An 18675-nucleotide genomic window follows, 5' to 3' on the forward strand; every position below is an offset into this window, starting at 1 on the left:
AGTTGTGTAGCTTCTGCTCCCTTTATGTACAGAGGAGGCTCTCTGGGCGGTGGGTGGCAGAGCGTCACCTCCCGCGGGACTCTCTTCGTTCTTGCCCGGCATGGAGCTCTGTGCGGGTCTGGCCCTTTACGCTAGTTCTATTTTTATATTGTTTAGGTTTTAAACGCACTTGTGATGAGGACGTTGTTAGGAAACACGAGGATTGTAGCACTTAGCGCATGTGCCAAAGCGGGCCGTTCGGTGACCGTTTACGGTACACAGGGACCCCTTTTGATGACATCATGAAGCTTTAGCTGTGCCAGAAACATTAGCATCAGACGCAATACATATATACATATACATATATATGAGTTACATGTCTGAACTCCACCTATGTCAGCACTTAAAGCCGTCTCCCAATTTAAGATCCCGCTAAACTGGAGGCACTGGGGGGTCTTCCTCCGCCGGTCTGTTCTCCCGTAGCACTTTGTATCAGATTGGGTTTTTGTTCTGTGTTCACCGCCATGTTTGTATCCGACCAGATGTAAGCTCACGGCGAGAAGCTTATAAATAAACATTGAATAGAGTGTAACGGCTCCGGTGCGTGTTTCTTCGGTACGAAAGAACCGACTCCCCAAAGGTTGGGCGTCACTCCAATTCCAGGTCAGTCGTTAAGTGACTTCCGTCTTTGATGACTTCATGCTGGGTCTTCCGGGGGGATCCACAGAGGACGGCTGGGAATACGTCAGCCCGATAATTTACCAGAAGCCCAAGAGGACGGGAAGCGATTAATCACATTAAGAGTATGTTTTATGGGATGAGCTGATAAGTCTCTTAATAAATAATAAAGGTTCATTGTTTAGGAAAAGACATTTTTACTCATTCCGGGGACAGCAGACATCGAGGGAATACAAGAGACGGTTCAGTTTACAAACGAGCGAGACAGGCAACGTTCTAGAGTTATTACAGGAGTCCGTGCATCAGCCGCCGTCACCGGGGTGGGGGGCAGGTGGCCGCACAGGCGCAGGCACACCTAAAATACACTCGGAAATAATGCGGTAACATGAAGCAAGTACATCACCTGGAACTATTAATGCTGCTTTTTACATAGTTTTTTTTAGTGTGTAGAGTTGGGGAAAACATTTCAATTCACTTAGTTGAGATACTTTGGGGTACAATGGGCTCTGTCGGCTCCTAAATGGCATAAAACGTTCCCGTTAATGTGATGACAGGCGTCGCGTTTAACATAGACGTCCGGGCTGTGAGATTTACAGAAACATCTAGCCCCGACCCCGCGGCCAGAATGGGCCTCGCTTTGGCACAGTTATTTATTTTATTTCTTCGAGAAAAAGCATGTTTCCAATAAAAAAGGTCAAATAGAAACAATATAAGGGGTGTTTATTTACAAAACCAAGACAAAAAAAAAGGAGTACAGTTTAAAAAAAAATCTCATTAATATCGGCAAGATATTCAATTAAAAAATGGAATATAACTTCTTTTGGGTTATGGTTGAGCTGAATTCAGTCCGGACTGGCCCCTCGGACAGATGATAAAGGATTGCAAATGTGTTTTTTTCCCCATAATCTGCGGCACAAACACAACCTCTGAGGCTCCTGAAATCTGTAGTATTGAAAAAGCTGCATGAGACACAAGCCACGCGACGTAAGAGACGGACGACATCGATGCCGAGATCCGGCTTCTCTCTGTAAATTCTCCGCTCTCGGCAATCAGTTTCATCTGACAGACGGCAGGACCAGCACGTTAAAGAAACTCCCCCAAAAAGAAGCACTTTTTCCACCTATGGCTGTCATACAAAGAGGAGGAAAGCGCCCACTCCGCGTGGGTATTGTGCATGCGCAAGGAACAGACTTCTCCCAATCTGCTTCCCGTGGATTGTCGAGTGGCGAAACACCCAAAGTTTGTCTAATCAACTCTTCGATCACCTAACGGTCAACAAAGTGCTTCCTCTAACACCAACCACCCCCTAAAAATCACCCCCCTCCGATCTCAAACCCAAATAATTTAAAAATAAAGAAAAAAAAATATAGTAGAGAGATAAGACAGATTTCAGCTAAAAAGAAAAAAAAACCTGCAATGGGAAACTGGATACCAGGAGGTTAAAATGCAGTTATGTGGAACTCCTCGCCCCGTCCGTGGACTCGGTACCAAACATTACATTCGGGATGAGGGTGACTGAATGTTATGTTTCCCTGCTGGTGGGGTCTCTGCGGAGGGGCCCGGCTCCGTCTTGTGCTGGATCGGCTGAAGAGAAATCGCACGTTTAGTCGATCTTTACGGCGGCGTAGATCTTCCGTATGAACATGTAAGCGGCGTAGAAACCGATGGTGCCGGTGAGAAGCCAGAACGATAAGACCATCAGGGCCGTGTAGCCGAAGTAGAGAAGGGACGGAATAAACTCGACTATGTCCAGCTTGAAACAAAAATGGAGAAGGTGTTAATACATGGCGAGGAAGCGCCAGGCGGCAGAAGACGCGCCAGGCGACTTACCTTGTTCACAAAGTAGAACACGGCGTAGATCAGAACATAGAAAGCGGATCCCCCGGAAACCAGGAATGTTCTCCACCACCAGCGGTAATCCTGCAAGTTAGACGAGATCACACAATGCCATAAACCGCATTACACACCTCCCAACTGTCAGATATTTTATGATAGCAAACATGTATTCCATATATTCTGTATTTTACATGAACACAAAATGGAGTCAGAGCCATTTTATTTTACTTAATCATGTAGTGATTATTTCTTTTTGTCCTTGTTCCCTCTATAATTGAGAACAAAGGAGTATTCATGTATAATGATGTTTCAGCGTATATATGATACAATTATCTTCCATGAGAAAGTTAAGGAGTAGACACTGCATATCCTTAGGAATGTAAATTGGAATGGGGGATACATGGTAAGACTACCAAGACCTGAGTTATTATCTAGGAAGTAACACCTGGCGATAAGGGTGACCAAGGATAAATTCCAAACACATATGTAATGGTTTTAAGTTAATTCTTAGACCAGAGCGTCTCTCACAGGTAAATTAAGAAATTACAACGGTGTAAATATGAGTAGAAATCCTAATTATAATGGGTAAAACCCACCGTTATGATTGGAGAATTCCAATCAAGAGGTGGAGGCTATGATAATAAGCCCTGTCTTTAAAAGCTTATGTCTTGAATAAAAAAAAAGGAGAGAGACCTTAAGATCGCACCCTGAAATGGACAGACCCTGACGGACTTATTCACCAAATTTACCCCAGAGAATTGGAATCTTAAGATTCTGGCACCATATTTCACTCTTGGAGTTACTTTGAGTTCTAACCTCTGTAACTGGTAGAAAGTTATATTCTTTCCACTTAATTTCTTGCCAATGAACCTGGATTAATTTCTACAAGGACCGGTGGGACAACAGCAACAAGTGGTGGTAATTATAATTGTTTTATTATTCTGAATAGAGATGAATTTTGTCTTCTTCGTATAGAATTCCCTGTTTCTGGGAAGTACTATATTGCATTATTGTATATGACGGTTTGTGAGACTGCAGCTTATAACCCGTGATAATAACAATAATGAAAAGGTATTTTTACCTATAGATGAAGTTTGACATTATTTGCATCTATTAGGAATTTCACTAATACTCTTAGACACAATTAAATTATTTTTAATTTGTTATATTAGTTGAACTAATATTAGGGAGATAGTGATATCTTTATTACTGCCCTGATTATCATCAATTTTTGGTTGCTGAGTGGGATGGAAATTAATTGTGTGTTAGACTCATAAAGTACCAATTCATATTGATAACTATCGATAATATACTGTATTTGAATTGATTCATTTTTGACATGTTTTAAGAACTTTGTGTTTTATATTATGCACTGTTTGACTCATATATAGATTTTATAAATTGTATTTACAATAAATATTTTTGATTGACTATCTTGGTGATATCTATCTGATTTGAATTATAATTTTCCGCGATCTGAAAGGATTTAGGATCGGAGATAAAATATAGGGTATCTCCTTAAATTAGTATTGTGGATGTGGTACTACAATATTTGATAGCGTCGTTATTTTGCGTATGTGATAAAATATTGGTTTTGCCTATTTTGTCTCATTAATATCCCTAACACAACCTACATGCGGCCCCCCCACCACCACCCCGCTCCCTGGCCAACGGCATGTCAGTTACCGCTGCCGTGCACAAGGTCCCCCTAAACCGTCTACACGTGGGGACCTCACCTCCGCGCACAGTTGGAAGTACACCATGACGATACTGATCTGGGAACAAGACACCACGAGGATGATGAACACCAGGAACAGGAATCCAAACAAGTAATAGAACTGATTCTCCCAGATAGCCTGCGAGAGAAAACACAAACCTGCATGAGGGCCGATCCAGACTGTTACACGGCGAGCCAGCCCTCCATAAAAACTACCGAGAGATGGGCCAGCGAGAGGATGCGTGCGCGGAACATTACAGTGCAAGAGGGAACGCCATGAACCATCAAGGGGAGCTACCGACAGGCCGGCAATAGAGAAGGCAGGTTCACGGGGGAGACAGCAAGAAGAAAACACGGGATGAGGGCATGTGTGAGATGCGTGGCTTACACTGAAAATGAAGAAAAGTTCAATAAACATGGCTCCGAACGGCAGGATCCCGGCCATCAGGATACTACAAGGAAACAAAAAAAATAGTATAAACTCAACATTATTATTATCATCATTTATTGTTTTATATAGTGCCATCAAATTCCGTAGCGCTGTACAATGGGTAGACCGGACATGACAACATGTAGTATGTAACATAACAAAATTCACTAACAGAGACAACAGGTGAGGAGGGCCCGGCTCAAACGAGCTTACATTCTAGAGCATACAACTAAATCATTCAGACCAACACAACGCCGCACGAGTGCAGACAGAAGCAGCTCATCCGACAACCGGCAACACAATGAGAAACTCACCCTACAAACCGTTTCATGTACCAGCGCTGCTCCGGGATCTGTCTTGGGATCTGGTTGGTCCTCACCGGGTTATCGTAAGGCTTCTTGCGGAACCCAAAGTAATAGCCGAGATATACCAAGGGCAGCGAGATCCCGAACCACATACACAGCAATGCCAACATAGTGGGGAAAGGGACCTGGTGACAGAGGGAGATGTTGGCAAACAAAACAATAACACGTTCCCCTCGTACCACGTGCCCGGTATTCCCAACTCACCGCTCCAGACGAATGCTTGCCCCAGATGAAACAGTTCAGTATAAAGCAGATTCCGAACACCACTCCGGGGTAAAGAGTCGCCGTCTGAAACAAAAGGAGACTTTCGTTTGAAAAGATCCCGTAAATATCACTGATTCGCTATTCCCTGTAAATCCATCCTCCTCCCGACCAGCGTTACCCCCGACACGACAGAGGTGTTCAGTCTACTTTCTTATTTATTGTGTGACCCATGAGGTCATGATTACGGTTTCATTTATGAACTCACACAAAAAGCTCCTTTACGCCACCGGTGTCCTTTCAGGGTGCGATAAAGGCGGCCAGCGAAGAACCCACCAAAGACACTAAAAAAATTTAAAAAATAAAATAAAAAAAACAATGGCCATTCAGAGAGGAGAACAACGAAAGGGAAAGAACCAGAGAAACAATTCGTTACCCCATGAACATGAAGAGAAAGCAGGCCGTGGTCATCAGCGCTCCTCTGCTGGAAGGCGACAGCATCCCCAGCATGGCGACGACTGTGACAACAGAGGAGATTAATGCAAATCATCGACTATGAAAGCCACAGCAACACAGCCTAAATTATTACAGAACTATTTACAGAAAGCGCTTACAGATCACAATCAGGACCATGCAGAAGAGCTGGATTCCAGATCCGAGGAGGGAGCTGAGGATCATGGGATACTGTGGAGGCCGGAACACGTCTCCATGGACAAGTTTCCAGCCAGACTCTTCCATGGTGTCTTCCTGCAAGAAACGGCAGAGAGAAGGTGAGGAGACCTACGAAGGCCGGGAAACGAGACGCGCGACAGGAACCGCCGCTGGCCAACGTACTATGTCGTCTTCCTTGTTGTAGTTTGCAATGTCCTTCCTCAGAGTTCTGATTATGATCATGCTCAGGATACCTGGGGCACAAAACAAAGGTTATTACCCACCGCCAGGCAGATTAACCAGGAGAGCAATAACTGATCCCTCGCCGTGCTTACCAGACAAGAAGAAAACCACAACCACCGAGTTGATAATGGAGAACCAGTGGATCTGAACATCACTCATGGTCAGGTAGGTGTCCCATCGTGAGGCCCATTTAATGTTACTCTCCTGGAGAGACAGAAGCAGTAAAAGGTCTAACACTTTTACCACAAACGTCTCTGCGATGTTGTCTCGTGTAAAAGTCTCACCTGCCACTGGACAGAGTAAGTGAAGAGCAGCTTGTTCTCTTTAGATGGGTCGATCTCCTGAGGTGCAGAGTTAGAGCTCTCGGGAACGGTGCAGGAACCTTCCTCTTTTCCTTTTAGATCTACAAAGGATGAGAACGTCTCGCTAACCAGCAAGCAGAGCTGCCCCGGCCACACAGGTGCTGGTGGTCCCGCAGTAGTACCCATTCGCCCGAGTCACTCTTACAATATCCTTACCTTCCATTTTAATACTTTGGGGAATAACCTCGAACCTCACCACCCTAAAAGTGGGTTCCTGATTCTCCTCCACCTCTTCTCGATGATAATGCAAGAAGAAGGACAGGTGATTGTGCAGATAGAACTACGAGAAAGCAGAGAAAATACACTGAACACGGCCCTCCAAATCCTACCCAGACGTAATTCACCTAACTGCCCCAGGAAACGAGGCATTCCGCCCTCACGCCTCCCCGCTGGGATTGTGTGGTTTACGGATCTCCTTAACGAAGCCCTGATTCGCACATCTTTAAAGCCTCTTTGTATGCAGGCCAACAGTGTGGAGAACGTCTGCAGGAAGTTCACCTTCCACTAGTTTTAACCAATAACCCAACAGGTACCACTAATCACCAAACCATGCTGGGACCCCAGATTCCCAAGAGGAAAGCATTAAAACGTCCAATGAAAACCCCCGAGGAGCTTCAGCGTTCGCCTCTGCAGAGTAAGCAGAGGCCGAGTCCAAACTCAAGGTCTTCTTCACCTTGTTGTTGTCCGTGAATCCCAGACGGTATCCGTGTTCAAACTGAACGTCACGATCTTTCTTCTTGTCGTCGTCCTCGTGGTTCAGATACAGGTCAAGCCTGGTGGCCACGGGCAGGTTATCTGCTATCCTGCAAGGACAGGGAGATGGGACACTTAATAGAGACCAACCGAGGAGGCGGCTCAGAGGCCATAAGGACAGGTAGGGCAAGAAGAGAGAGAGAACTCACAGGTGGACGTAATAATCCTCTCGTATGCGCTCGGCCAGCAGCTTGCTCTGTTCCACGGTGAGGGCCACGGGCTTGCTGGGACTGCCACACATTATCTCACACTGCTTGTTACTGTTCATCTGCACCTTAAAGGGGGTGTTCACAATCCGGTCCCCTCGCAGTACCTCGCCTAAAATGATGATAAGGGTGAAGCGGCAGGGATTAGCGTGGCGGTATTCCTCGCATTTTCGGTAAATTCATTAATTTCATTAAACAAAACAAGTCATACTGTCAGCAAAATCACCTTTTTATCCAACATCATTAATTAAATATCCCCAAACAGACCGTCGCTCCCAAACCGGGGGGGGGGGGGGGGGAATCGGGCACTCTGTATACTTATAGTATATACTATGTATTTTCTATAGGAAACTCTGTGCTAATAACAGAATACATTTCTCCCAATAAAGGGATCTCTCTGCAAGACGTCCTAATTCTGCAATAAAATCGCGAGCTTTGGTGCCGTACCCAGATTCTCCGCCTTGTAGGTCACCTCTGCTGGTCTGCAGAACGGCAGGGAGTAGTACTCATAGGGCAGCTGCGTGCGGGAGCTGGTGAGCTTCACGGCCTGGGCACAAAAACAATAAAACAAGCAGATTAAAAGAGAATTGCGGGAACCAAAAACCTTCTGCATCCCCGCCGCGTCCGATACCGACCTTTATTTCGACAGGAGCATCCTGGCGGAAGTTCATGGGGGCCACACCTGGCACATAGAAGCCATTTATGCTCTGGAGCAGCGAGAGAATCAGTAACAGCTCCGCACACCTTCCCTGCAAGAGAACAGGTCTAATGATGTAATGCAAGGAAGTCTTACTGTACTGAGAGGGTGGTAGATAAGTGGAGCAGCCTCCCAGCAGAAGTGGTAGAGGGTAATCCAGTGAGGGGACCAAACATGCATGGGATAGACGTACGGCTCCTGACCAACGACTGATTAAGGTTTGAGTCTTTACAGCAGGAGAAACGGGCGACTAGACGGGGGCCGGATGGAGCCGATCTGCCGCAGGTTACTAATACTGTCTCATAAACCGGAAATACATTTGATGATTTATATAAATACTACATGTTAGTCCGGTGATGATGTCATCTCTTCTCACAGATAATTCTACCAATCCCGATAAATCCCGAGTGCGACTGCTGCGCACAGAAACGTCATCAGCGAGTACCAGCAGCCATTGGCGCCTCGGGATCCGGACCGTTCATCAGGGACCGGTTTGTATAAAGAGAACGGGCATTCCGGGCAAACAAAAACAGTGACCTGGCCTGAGAACGGATCACTTGCTGTGCTGGTTCTGGTAACGCCAGTTAATCTGGCATGCACGGGGGGGGGGATTTTTACCGGCGGAGCCGTCCTCGATCTGCAACGAGTAACGCACATATACAGCGAATGCGGCATTTATTGGGAGGGTCAGGGATGAACTACATGGGGCTGGGGACCAATCTGTATTGACTATCACTACTCTCAGGCGCACTATGATCTTCGGGGCCGTGTATGTTGCCCTGAGTGCAACACTCCCCCTGCACAGTGTTACAGTACTGCCCCGCGTATGCCCCAATACACCGTGATCTACAGTGTGAATACCCCCGGCTCTACACCCAGCCTCAGCTCCACTATACAGAGCAGCGCTGAACACACCCGCGACATCCTTCCACCCCCTCCCCCATATCAGGAGTATTTGGGGGTATAGCTTGTTTGGGTTCTGCCCGGTACTTCCGGGATGGAAGCCCCCCTGCTGATGCCAGTTTCCGCTTCCGGTAAACGGCCGCTTCTCCTGTCCCCATCTCCTGTGCCTCCTGTACCCCTTAACCCTGCCGTTCCACCACCGAACCCCGGCTTTCCCGCTCTGGGTGTTCACCGAACCGGACACTTACCGCAGCCGCCGCCATCTTGGATACACGTGTCCCTACTGACGTCATCGGAAGTGACCCGTCCTTGGCTACCGTGGTTGTTCCCATAGAAACCAGAGGAGGCTGAGGGCTCGGCGCTATATAACTGCCCCAGCCCGGTTCCTGTCCCACTGGCAGGGCATGTGGCAGACTTAACAACCATATTAACCCCAACTTGCCATGTTATGACCCCTCAAACTTTGACCCTAAATCACCTGATCCTCCATTCTCTCCAAGGGTCCCTGTTTATTTTGGCCAGTCCCTCCATATACCCCAAGTCCCTGATTCCCCTCTCTCCTCCCCTGATGCCCCTCTCTCCACCCCGATGCCCCTCTTTTCTAGGAGGTCAGAATGTTTGCTGGGTATGAGGCTATTGCAGGGTTCTATGGCCCTAAAAGCCACGATAATGTGTATAGAAACAGCAGGAACAGGCTTTATAAATTAAACGGGGTAAATAAACCCCATTATTCTTCTAATAAATGCCCCACCCAGTTACATAAATAGCCCTGCCCTGGCCACGCCTCTTAAACTAATGTGCCCGTCGGCCCCTGTTTGGTAAGTTGGGCGCTGTGGTGTAACGGGCAGTAATGTCTCCCTGTTACACGGCCGTAGGGGGCATCAACGTGTTAAGGTGTAACTTGTGTTATCGTTAAAGCAGCCCACCCACCTACCAAAACCACCCACGGCCTGTATACATGCGCTCACTATGCAGGGTACGTGGCGCCCTTTAACCCTTTTATTTTACCTTACGGTCCCAGTAAGAGCTGAAGCCGCCTGTAACAGGAGCCGCATCGGAGAGCTGAAGTTCGGCTGCTACATTGTAATGGACAGATCTCATTGGCGTACCTGGGAACTTCTGGGCTTTGGCTACCCGGAGCCCTCCCTTGCGGGACGCGGCCAAGACTGCACACTGACGACGACGGCGGCGGTCCCGTTGATGTCGGTGGCCAGTCCTGCTGACGTCAGGGGCATTCCCGCTGAAGGCAGTGGGAAACACCCCCATTTAAAGGGAAAATGGGCGGGGCGTTCAAGACCCCGCGACCCAGAGGATTCGGGTCTTGGCCCGGAGGAGTAGCGCTCACCCGGCAATCTCCGGCTCAAACCCAGAGAGTTCCCAGGTATGCTCATTGGCACCATTGGTGGAACCCTGGCACCACCATCAGATTCTGGTAGAAGATTGAAGGGGGGGTTATCGAATCGTTGTGAGGAACATGAAAAAAACTAATTTTCATTAATAGTTTATTTTTTTGCAGCAGAAAAAATGATACAAAAAGCTAATAATGAGAAATATTACAAAGCTCATAAAAAGCTACGTATCACGCTGCGCCCGGCGGCTCAAATGGTCGGAGGCTACAAAGTGCATCGTTCTGCTGGACGGGGCTTTTACACCCCCCACCCCCGGGGCACAAGCCTGGCTCTGTGTGTCTCGACTCTCGGGGGTCCGTCATGGCTGCGCTTTTACACCTGCTCCTAGGGCACCAAACATCTCAGCCACGGCCAGTTGTAGCCGATTGAAGAATTTATATTTGACCGCGTGAATAAGTTGGGCAGCCTTTGTCTCCCGTAAGACTGCGCTGGATCCATCGTCACAGCCCTGCTGACCCCTGCATTATAATAAATACTCGGCAGCGTCGTGTCACGGGGGTTTTTCGAGACTAAGGGCCCCATGAAACCGTCTGAAAAGAACATTTTGTCCGTTGTGGATGTCTTCAGAGTGTCAGAGCCATCAATGCTTCAGAGCTTCCGGTGACTGGCGGGGCTGAAACTCGTTATGATAAAAAATTACGTCACCGGAGCTCACAGCCGCCCAGAACACGGTTAACTCCGAGCCTCTGCACCTCACAACAGCCGCACCGATAATGCCCACGGGTCAAGGCTGTTGTTGGTACTGGCTTTCAGTAGCGGTGAAGAAATCCTCGAAGACGCTCTGTAGATACTCGAACGTTGGCCTCTGCTCCGGGTTCTGCTGCCAGCACTGCTGCATGACATTGTAGAACTCGCCAGGACAATTCGGAGGACACGGCATGCGGTAGCCTCGCTCCAGCGCGGTGATCACCTCCACGTTTGACATGCCTGGAAACAGAATGAGAACGTATCCACAGGGCAAGTGTACAGTTAAACATGCGCGTCATAGCGGTCTTCAGATCTAATGGAGGCCATGTTGCATCATTCAACATAAACGGTTCGGCACAAATATGAATAATTCTGGCAGTCGGCGATTTCTACAAATCGTTGCGGCTCACTGAGAACCTGCGCGTCTCACCTGGGTATGGGGTCCTCCCGTAGGTGATGATTTCCATCATAAGTATACCGAACGACCAAACATCAGATTTTATGGTGAAGGAACCGTAACTGGCAGCCTCAGGGGCCGTCCACTTAATGGGAAACTTGGCACCTAAAACACATACGGGTCAGCGCTACGTGCTTTACCACCATCTCTGCCTTGAGCCCACCTCGCTGTGAACGTTACCGCGCCGCCTTTCATTTCTCCCGCTGGCTAGTCTATCATGGGTGTCTTTCTACCACTATGAAGGTTTTATCTAACAACCCACTCTGTTGCACTCGCTCTGGGCTGCAAGGGCTCAAAATGGTTTCGATGTGTGTTCACCAGGAACGGCGATAACATGGACCCAGTTCACCAATTACCCGGACCCCACTTATACGAAGCCCAACCGCAATACGGCAGCTTTGATATTGGTTCCCGATAACGTTCATCTGACCCTAACGGACTGTCAACCTGCACCTTGTTCTCAGAGTCACTCAATGGGGTGAAGGTTAGCCCCATACTTACCCTCTCTGGCTGTATATTCACTGTCTTCTATAACCCTTGCTAAACCGAAATCAGCGATTTTGCAGCTAAGAGATGCGGACACGAGACAATTTGCCGCCCGCAGGTCACGGTGAATATAATTCTTCTGCTCAATGTACCACATTCCTTCGGCGATCTACAGAGGACAGAGAATAATCAGCTGTAGCACAACACGGTCAACTCGTAACCAGTGAAAACACAATACCGGCAGAGTCTGGACATCAGAGCAGTCGCTGTGCCAGATACCAGTGAAAGCTGACTTTATACCCGCAACAACGGAAAGGACAAACAGCACACGGCTTAACCAGATCTGGGCCACAAACAGGACCAAGCAAAACATAATGATTTCTAAATAATCAATGCCCCACCTGCGCAGAGAAATCTATGAGCTGGGGCAGGGGCTGCTGGTTGCCCTCTTGACTCTTTAGGAAATCCAGCAAGCTGCCCTTCTGCATATACTCGGTAATGATGTATATCGGTTCTCCCTGCGTCACCACGGCATGCAGTCGCACCAGACGCTCGTGCAGCAATGTCTTCATCAGATTGGCCTCTTCGAGGAAGGCAGCGGGGGACATGGTGCCCGGCTTCATCGTTTTCACAGCTACTTTTGTGTGAGCGTTATATGTGGCTGGGGAGAGAGACAGCTAGTTCTAGACTGAAGTATACTTGGGGCGGGACAAGAAATCAAGGTGTTTAGTGAGTGCCCACTTACCCAGCCAAACGTCCCCAAACTGCCCAGCTCCGAGCTTCTTTTCCAAGGTTAGCGAGTCACGAGGGATCTCCCAGGCATCCTTCTCCCATGGTTTCTCTGGTCGTAGGGTCTGGCAGGGCACCGTCAGGCAGTGGCACAGTCCATCCGTCTGCCCTTGGTTTGAAAGCTAGAATGGTCAGTATGCAGATTCCGATATCACCAAACCCACCAAGACGATATTGTGGCACTTACTCTCATAGTGGCTGACCAGCTCCTTCAGGGAACGGAATGTGATGCGCGTGCTGATGTAGAAGCCGCCATCATCCAGCGTTCTAATCTTATAGTGTTTCACACTGTTCCCCGACGCAGGAGAAGAGTCTTTAACGGAGAGGGAATAACAGCCTAAAGGAGAGTTTGAGAACTATCACATTGTGTGGCACATGGCTGTTTTTTGGCGCTGGCTGCTTGTTGGCACATTGTGATCAGCACAACCCAATGAGGCATGAAAGGGCCCTCTTCAGGCTTTACTGTACATTAGATACGGCCAGATGTCTGCCCGTTGACTGGAGAACATGTCTCTTCGACCAACTTGCTGAACGCCTTGAGTCTAAAAGGTTTTTAATGCACCTAATCGTTTCAGTGTATCCTTACTGCTGCAACGTAAACAGCTGAGAGAAGTCCACACGAAGCCAAATACCCAGCTGTGAGGAAGGACCAAGTAGCTGAAAGCTAACGGCATCCATGAAGCCCAGGATTAAAGATTGGGAAGTAAAGTTAAAAGCAGCAAAACTGTGTGGCCCCATTTCACAGATGTTCGCTCCCTCCATGAATTCCTGACTTTTCGGCATTGAAAAGATGAGGATGAGTTTACCTTTCATTGTCTCGCTGTCTCGAATCATGAAAGCACCGCTCTTATTCTCAGGAGACATAAGTTGCCTCTCAGCTTCCTTCCGACCGACACCTCTGAAGTACCATCTGTAGAAGAGGATTGGGATAGTGAGTAATGAGATTAAGTATCCTAGCCCCCCCCCCCAAATTAGCTAGGATGGGAAGCGACTGCATGTTTTATGAATTATGATCAATCAAGTAAAAAAATCTCAGGTGTTATTCAGCCCAGAATGGTGGGGCAGACCAGTACGGCCACTATGTGGTCTTCCAGGTGTGGTTGGGGTCCTACACCAGATGGCCACAACTTGTCTATTTGGTGGAAAAGGGAAGCTGGAAAAGTGCAAAAGGCTCAATAGAATTGACTCGTACTCCTCTGACTCCAGAGAATTCACACGTCCTACATAATTACTCGGAATAAAACCTTCTTCTCCAGTGCGTATCAAGCGTGCTCTCCACCACTCCCCCGACCTAGGCAAATAAGAAAATTAGATGCAAGCTTACTTGGGACAATAAGTATTTGGAAACCACAGAATTTCCCTTGTGCAGCGAAGAACACGCAATGAGCGTCTTTTCATTGAAATTACAACATACAGAATATGAGATCATTGTCTCTAATTATCACAGACCTATAGAGAGAATCAATGAGAACAGTGCCGATTCAGGCACTTAATGGCGTGTAAACTCAACACTACTGGCAATATCCTCAAAGGTGTGTGGATACCAGTGAGGGATAACCCAAATACTATGGGGTAGGAGGGACACTCACTCTTCTAATAGCTGAAATTCATCTCCTTTGCTAAATGTGAGATCCCCTGGGTGTACCCCGTCGTAGTCATACAAGGCCACCAGCGTCACTGTATCTTCTCCTGTGGAAGGACAACATGGTCAATACCTGCGCGCTAATGTCCCCTTGGCGTTTATTAACAGCCACTGTTGGGCAGGCAGCATCTTCACACCGGACCCAATTCCCATACGTATCGTGTACAAGGCAGCGCGTGACGTGATCGACAGCAGTAAAAACATAAACGTTTCACCTGAGACAAGTACGTGTCGCTGCGCAGCGCCTACGAGCTGACGGGAGTCATGCTACAAACACGTGAAAGTAATCACAACACAAATGCAGTCCCAGAACCCCCAAAAGCGGACCTGCGGCAGAAGCGACGCCTGGGGATAAAGGGCATGTGGAACATGAGGTGAGGGGAAGGATGGCTACGACAAATGACCAAGGGCTCAGGGGGGCCTGGAGAGCAAGCGATGGGGATAAGTCCATGATGGAACAGTCTTTAAGCGAGATGACGGGGAGCCGCTCCCTGCTCAGAGTCATGAGACATCAGCGTCTGCAGTTAAAAGTGATGTGAAACCGGTTTCTGGGGAAATAACCTTCTACTGAACCTGATCGTCTCTTCAGGAATAAGGAAGCCGAGTCTCCAGGAACACAGCAGGCGGCTTACGGCACAATTTATTTTTGGAGTCAGTTCTGGATTCTGCACAAACTTAGTGATTTCTGCTTCTGAAGGAGAACAACGGGAATCGGATCTCCGGACGTTCTCATTTTTATTCGATGTTCTGGGTTTATATTTTCCAGACGTTATAATCCTCCGTCTCGTGCAGATCTTCTTCCATTCCCCGCGATCCCTCAGTGAACACTGGAATCAGCCCCAGCAGCCAACTGGGAGTCGCTTTCTGGACTCTCCCCGCTCTGTTTCCGCAGACTCTCTATTTCATCGGTTGTGTTGCCGGTTTTTAGTTTCTCTTGAGTTTCAAATAATTGTGACCAGATAAAAATCTTCAGTGCTGGGCATAATTTAAGGACCTTTTACTGAGAGGGTGGTAGTTAAGTGAAACAGCCTCCCAGCAGAAGTGTTAGAGGCTGATCCATTGAGGATATTAAACATGCATGGGATAGACAAAATTAAACCATCACCCACCTTCTTTACCGGGACCGCTTAATAAACCTTCGGGTTTACCCTGAAAAAAATGCAAAAGATCAGTTTTCTTCTAACCTCCTTTCTGTAAGTGGGATTGTTATGTTATTTATTATATGTTCTATCTATTGTACAGCGCTGCGGAATACGATTTGGCGTTTATTCTTACCGATAATTGGAGCGATAAACGTGATAAATGTTTGCGAGAAGTTCGAGAGGAAGACGGAATCAAAAATGCAATTCTCGAAATAATTTGGAAAACATTCTGCAAATGTGGGGGTTTTAAGTTCCCCAATGCGGTTGCGATAATCTGCGGTGCGCCAATTCGCTGTCAGTGAAACGAGTTATTATGAAAGAAGAGGAAGTCAGACTGTAATACGGACTATGAAGGAAACATCCGGAAGACGCTCCACTAACGTGACATCTGCCTTAATGATTGCAATAAGAGTACTCCCTATCACCCCTTCTATTACTCCATATACCCCTACCTATCACCCTTTCTATTACTCCATATACCCCTGCCTATCCCCTCCTATTACTCCCTGTACCCATCACTATAACCTCTTGTATTAATCCATTTACAGAATTGAAATACTAGTGAGAGGAGAGAGGGAGATAAAAGAAATAGAAAGGAGATGAGAGAGAAAATAGAGAAAGAAGAGGAGAGAGTGGGATAAAAAAAAGAACAAAGGAAATGAGACAGACAGAATAGACAAAGTTGAGAGGAGAGATGAGATGAGTGAGACACACTTACATACAGATACTCATATTCAGACACCAACACACACACTGTCACACATACACACACCCAGGCACTCATACAAGCACAGACACTCTCACACCCACTTACACACTTGCGCTGATATTCTCACACGTGCTGATACGCTCGCACGCTGATACGCTAGTACGCTGATACGCTCGCACGCTGATACACTCGCACGCTGATACGCTCGCACGCTGATACGCTCGCACGCTGATACGCTAGTACGCTGATACGCTCGCACGCTGATACGCTCATACGCTGATACGCTCACACAGACACAGGTTTACCTTTTTATGTCCTGAAAAGCTGCCTTGAAAACAAACACCAAAGTAAGGTGTGTGTATTAATGAGTGTCTAGGTGTATATTAGTGTAAGTGTCTGTGAGTGTCATTACACATGTATGATTATTCACTGGCTCCCTGTACTCACCGTTGGGTTGGTTGACGTTGGGTCTCTGACATACAGCGTGTCAGTGTCTGGGCCGGGCATCGGGGGCCACGTCTTTCCTGGCACCTCAACAGAATTCTTTGAATTTATACACCCCATGCGGAAATAGGGTGTAACACAGAGGTCCCGGGAGTAGTTAGGAGGCCAGAGATGGAGGGGAAGGGGTGAAAGAGAGAGAGGCAGGGCGTATAGTAAGGGAGCAAAGAGCTGAATATCGGGTGGGCATGAACTGGCACGGTGGGGCTCACGGGGACAGATGTTGTGGACGTCTCACGTGTCTGTGGAGTGTCCCCCGTGGAATAATGCGTGGAATCTGTCAAGTAAAATCCACTCAGTTAACACAGGTGAGACCACCCTGCAGGGCCAGGAGACACAGGCTGTGCTGGGGGCACATTGGTGGAGTTATACCTGGTCCCGGCAGCAGTGTGGGGTATCTCGGCCAGTTACATTAAACGGCACAGAGCTTCCCTAAAGAACGAGACGGAGGCCGTGACCACAGACGTGGGACAGATGGATCCAAAGACAAACAGTTAGTAGCCCCAGGCCCTTTAATGTATAGGTGATACACTCAGTGTCTGTGTTTGCCGAGCTGGCAGGGTGTCACACTCACCGTCCGTGGGCAGCGGGGGCACTCTTACTGTGCAAACAACCCCAAAGGTCCGCAGGTCTAAGGCCAGGAGGGAGAGATCCACAAACCTCGGGCGCCAGTAGCCGGGGTGCGAAGTCAGCTCTGCGTGCGAAAAAGAGGAACTGGACAGAGCGAGTATCTACAGGAAGCAACGAGTGGGTAACCCATCCTATTACTAACCCTCGCTATAACCCCTCCTATTACCCAAATACCCCTTGCTATAACCCCTCCTATTACCCAAATACCCCTTGCTATAACCCCTCCTATTACTAACCCGCGCCATAACCCCTTCTATTACCCAAATACCCCTCGCTATAACCCCTGCTAACCCTCACTATAACCCCTCCTATTACCCAAATACCTCTCGCAATAACCCCTGCTATTACCCAAATACCCCTCACTATAACCCCTGCTAACCCTCACTATAACCCCTCCTATTACCCAAATACCTCTCGCAATAACCCCTGCTATTACCCAAATACCCCTCACTATAACCCCTGCTATTACTAACCCTTGCTATAACCCCTCCTATTACCCAAATACCTCTCGCTATAACCCCTCCTATTACCCAAATACCCCTTGCTATAACCCCTCCTATTACTAACCTACGCTATAAACCCTCCTATTACCCAAATACCCCTCGCTATAACCCCTCCTATTACTAACCCTCGCTATAACCCCTCCTATTTCCCAAATACCCCTCGCTATAACCCCTCCTATTACTAACCCTCGCTATAACCCCTACTATTACCCAAATACCCCTTGCTATAACCCCTGCTAACCCTCACTATAACCCCCCTATTACCCAAATACCTCTCACTATAACCCCTGCTATTACCCAAATACCCCTCGCTATAATCCCTGGTATTACTAACCCTCGCTATAACCCCTCCTATTACCCAAAGGAAGTGTCTTCTTTCTAAAGCATTTCCTGCGAATTTAGGAGCTGGGGGGGGGGCAAATGCATAGAATATGGGGCAATTTCCAAAAAAAACCTTTAAACCGAAAGAAACATAGAAACATAGAAAGTGACGGCAGATAAGAGCCAGAAGGCCCATCCAGTCTGCCCAACCTCTGAGTACTCTCCTTTAGTACTTGCCCTTATCCTATATCTAGCTTGGCATTATGCCTATCCCATGCTTGCTTAAATGACTTTACTGTATTAACATCTACCACTTCCACTGGGAGGCTATTTCAATCGTCCACTACCCTTTCCGTAAAGTAATATTTTCTGATGTTA

At 47.7% G+C, this 18675-nt stretch overlaps 2 protein-coding genes across 2 annotated transcripts; both read right to left on the minus strand.

Moving 5' to 3' along the window:
- Window positions 1-1736: 1736 nt before the first annotated feature.
- On the minus strand, window positions 1737-9303 carry TM9SF4 (transmembrane 9 superfamily member 4). Its single transcript, XM_053453206.1, has 18 exons — window positions 9270-9303; window positions 8057-8170; window positions 7869-7968; window positions 7365-7533; window positions 7136-7265; window positions 6619-6742; window positions 6385-6503; window positions 6193-6304; window positions 6041-6111; window positions 5821-5953; window positions 5643-5724; window positions 5475-5550; window positions 5210-5293; window positions 4955-5130; window positions 4599-4662; window positions 4230-4349; window positions 2488-2577; window positions 1737-2410 (listed from the first exon to the last, which is right to left on the minus strand). The coding sequence occupies exons 1-18, from the start codon at window positions 9282-9284 to the stop codon at window positions 2261-2263; spliced, it is 1929 nt and encodes a 642-aa protein (XP_053309181.1). The 5' UTR covers window positions 9285-9303; the 3' UTR covers window positions 1737-2260.
- A 1630-nt stretch (window positions 9304-10933) lies between these two features.
- On the minus strand, window positions 10934-17441 carry HCK (HCK proto-oncogene, Src family tyrosine kinase). Its single transcript, XM_053453207.1, has 13 exons — window positions 17418-17441; window positions 16790-17120; window positions 15610-15640; window positions 14439-14538; window positions 14042-14140; window positions 13656-13759; window positions 13037-13186; window positions 12806-12958; window positions 12462-12721; window positions 12076-12229; window positions 11548-11679; window positions 11130-11357; window positions 10934-11028 (listed from the first exon to the last, which is right to left on the minus strand). The coding sequence occupies exons 2-12, from the start codon at window positions 16904-16906 to the stop codon at window positions 11155-11157; spliced, it is 1503 nt and encodes a 500-aa protein (XP_053309182.1). The 5' UTR covers window positions 16907-17120; window positions 17418-17441; the 3' UTR covers window positions 10934-11028; window positions 11130-11154.
- Between the last annotated feature and the right edge of the window lie 1234 nt (window positions 17442-18675).

This window comes from Spea bombifrons, chromosome 13, assembly GCF_027358695.1.
Source record: "Spea bombifrons isolate aSpeBom1 chromosome 13, aSpeBom1.2.pri, whole genome shotgun sequence".
NCBI classification, from domain to species: domain Eukaryota; kingdom Metazoa; phylum Chordata; class Amphibia; order Anura; family Pelobatidae; genus Spea; species Spea bombifrons.

Bases quoted from the DNA above. Each gene is read 5' to 3' on its own strand.
- HCK (XM_053453207.1), bottom strand. From the start codon at position 16,906: ATGGGGTGTATAAATTCAAAGAATTCTGTTGAGGTGCCAGGAAAGACG. The intron at 14,141-14,438 runs GTGAGTGTCCCT...TTATTTGCCTAG, and splicing joins GAATTTCAGCTATTAGAAGA to GTCGGGGGAGTGGTGGAGAG. The intron at 11,358-11,547 runs GTGAGACGCGCA...TTCTGTTTCCAG, and splicing joins CGGGAGGACCCCATACCCAG to GCATGTCAAACGTGGAGGTG.
- TM9SF4 (XM_053453206.1), bottom strand. The intron at 5,725-5,820 runs GTAAGCGCTTTC...CTGTTGTCACAG, and splicing joins CATGGTCCTGATTGTGATCT to TCGTCGCCATGCTGGGGATG. The intron at 5,131-5,209 runs GTGAGTTGGGAA...CTCTGTCACCAG, and splicing joins GCAAGCATTCGTCTGGAGCG to GTCCCTTTCCCCACTATGTT.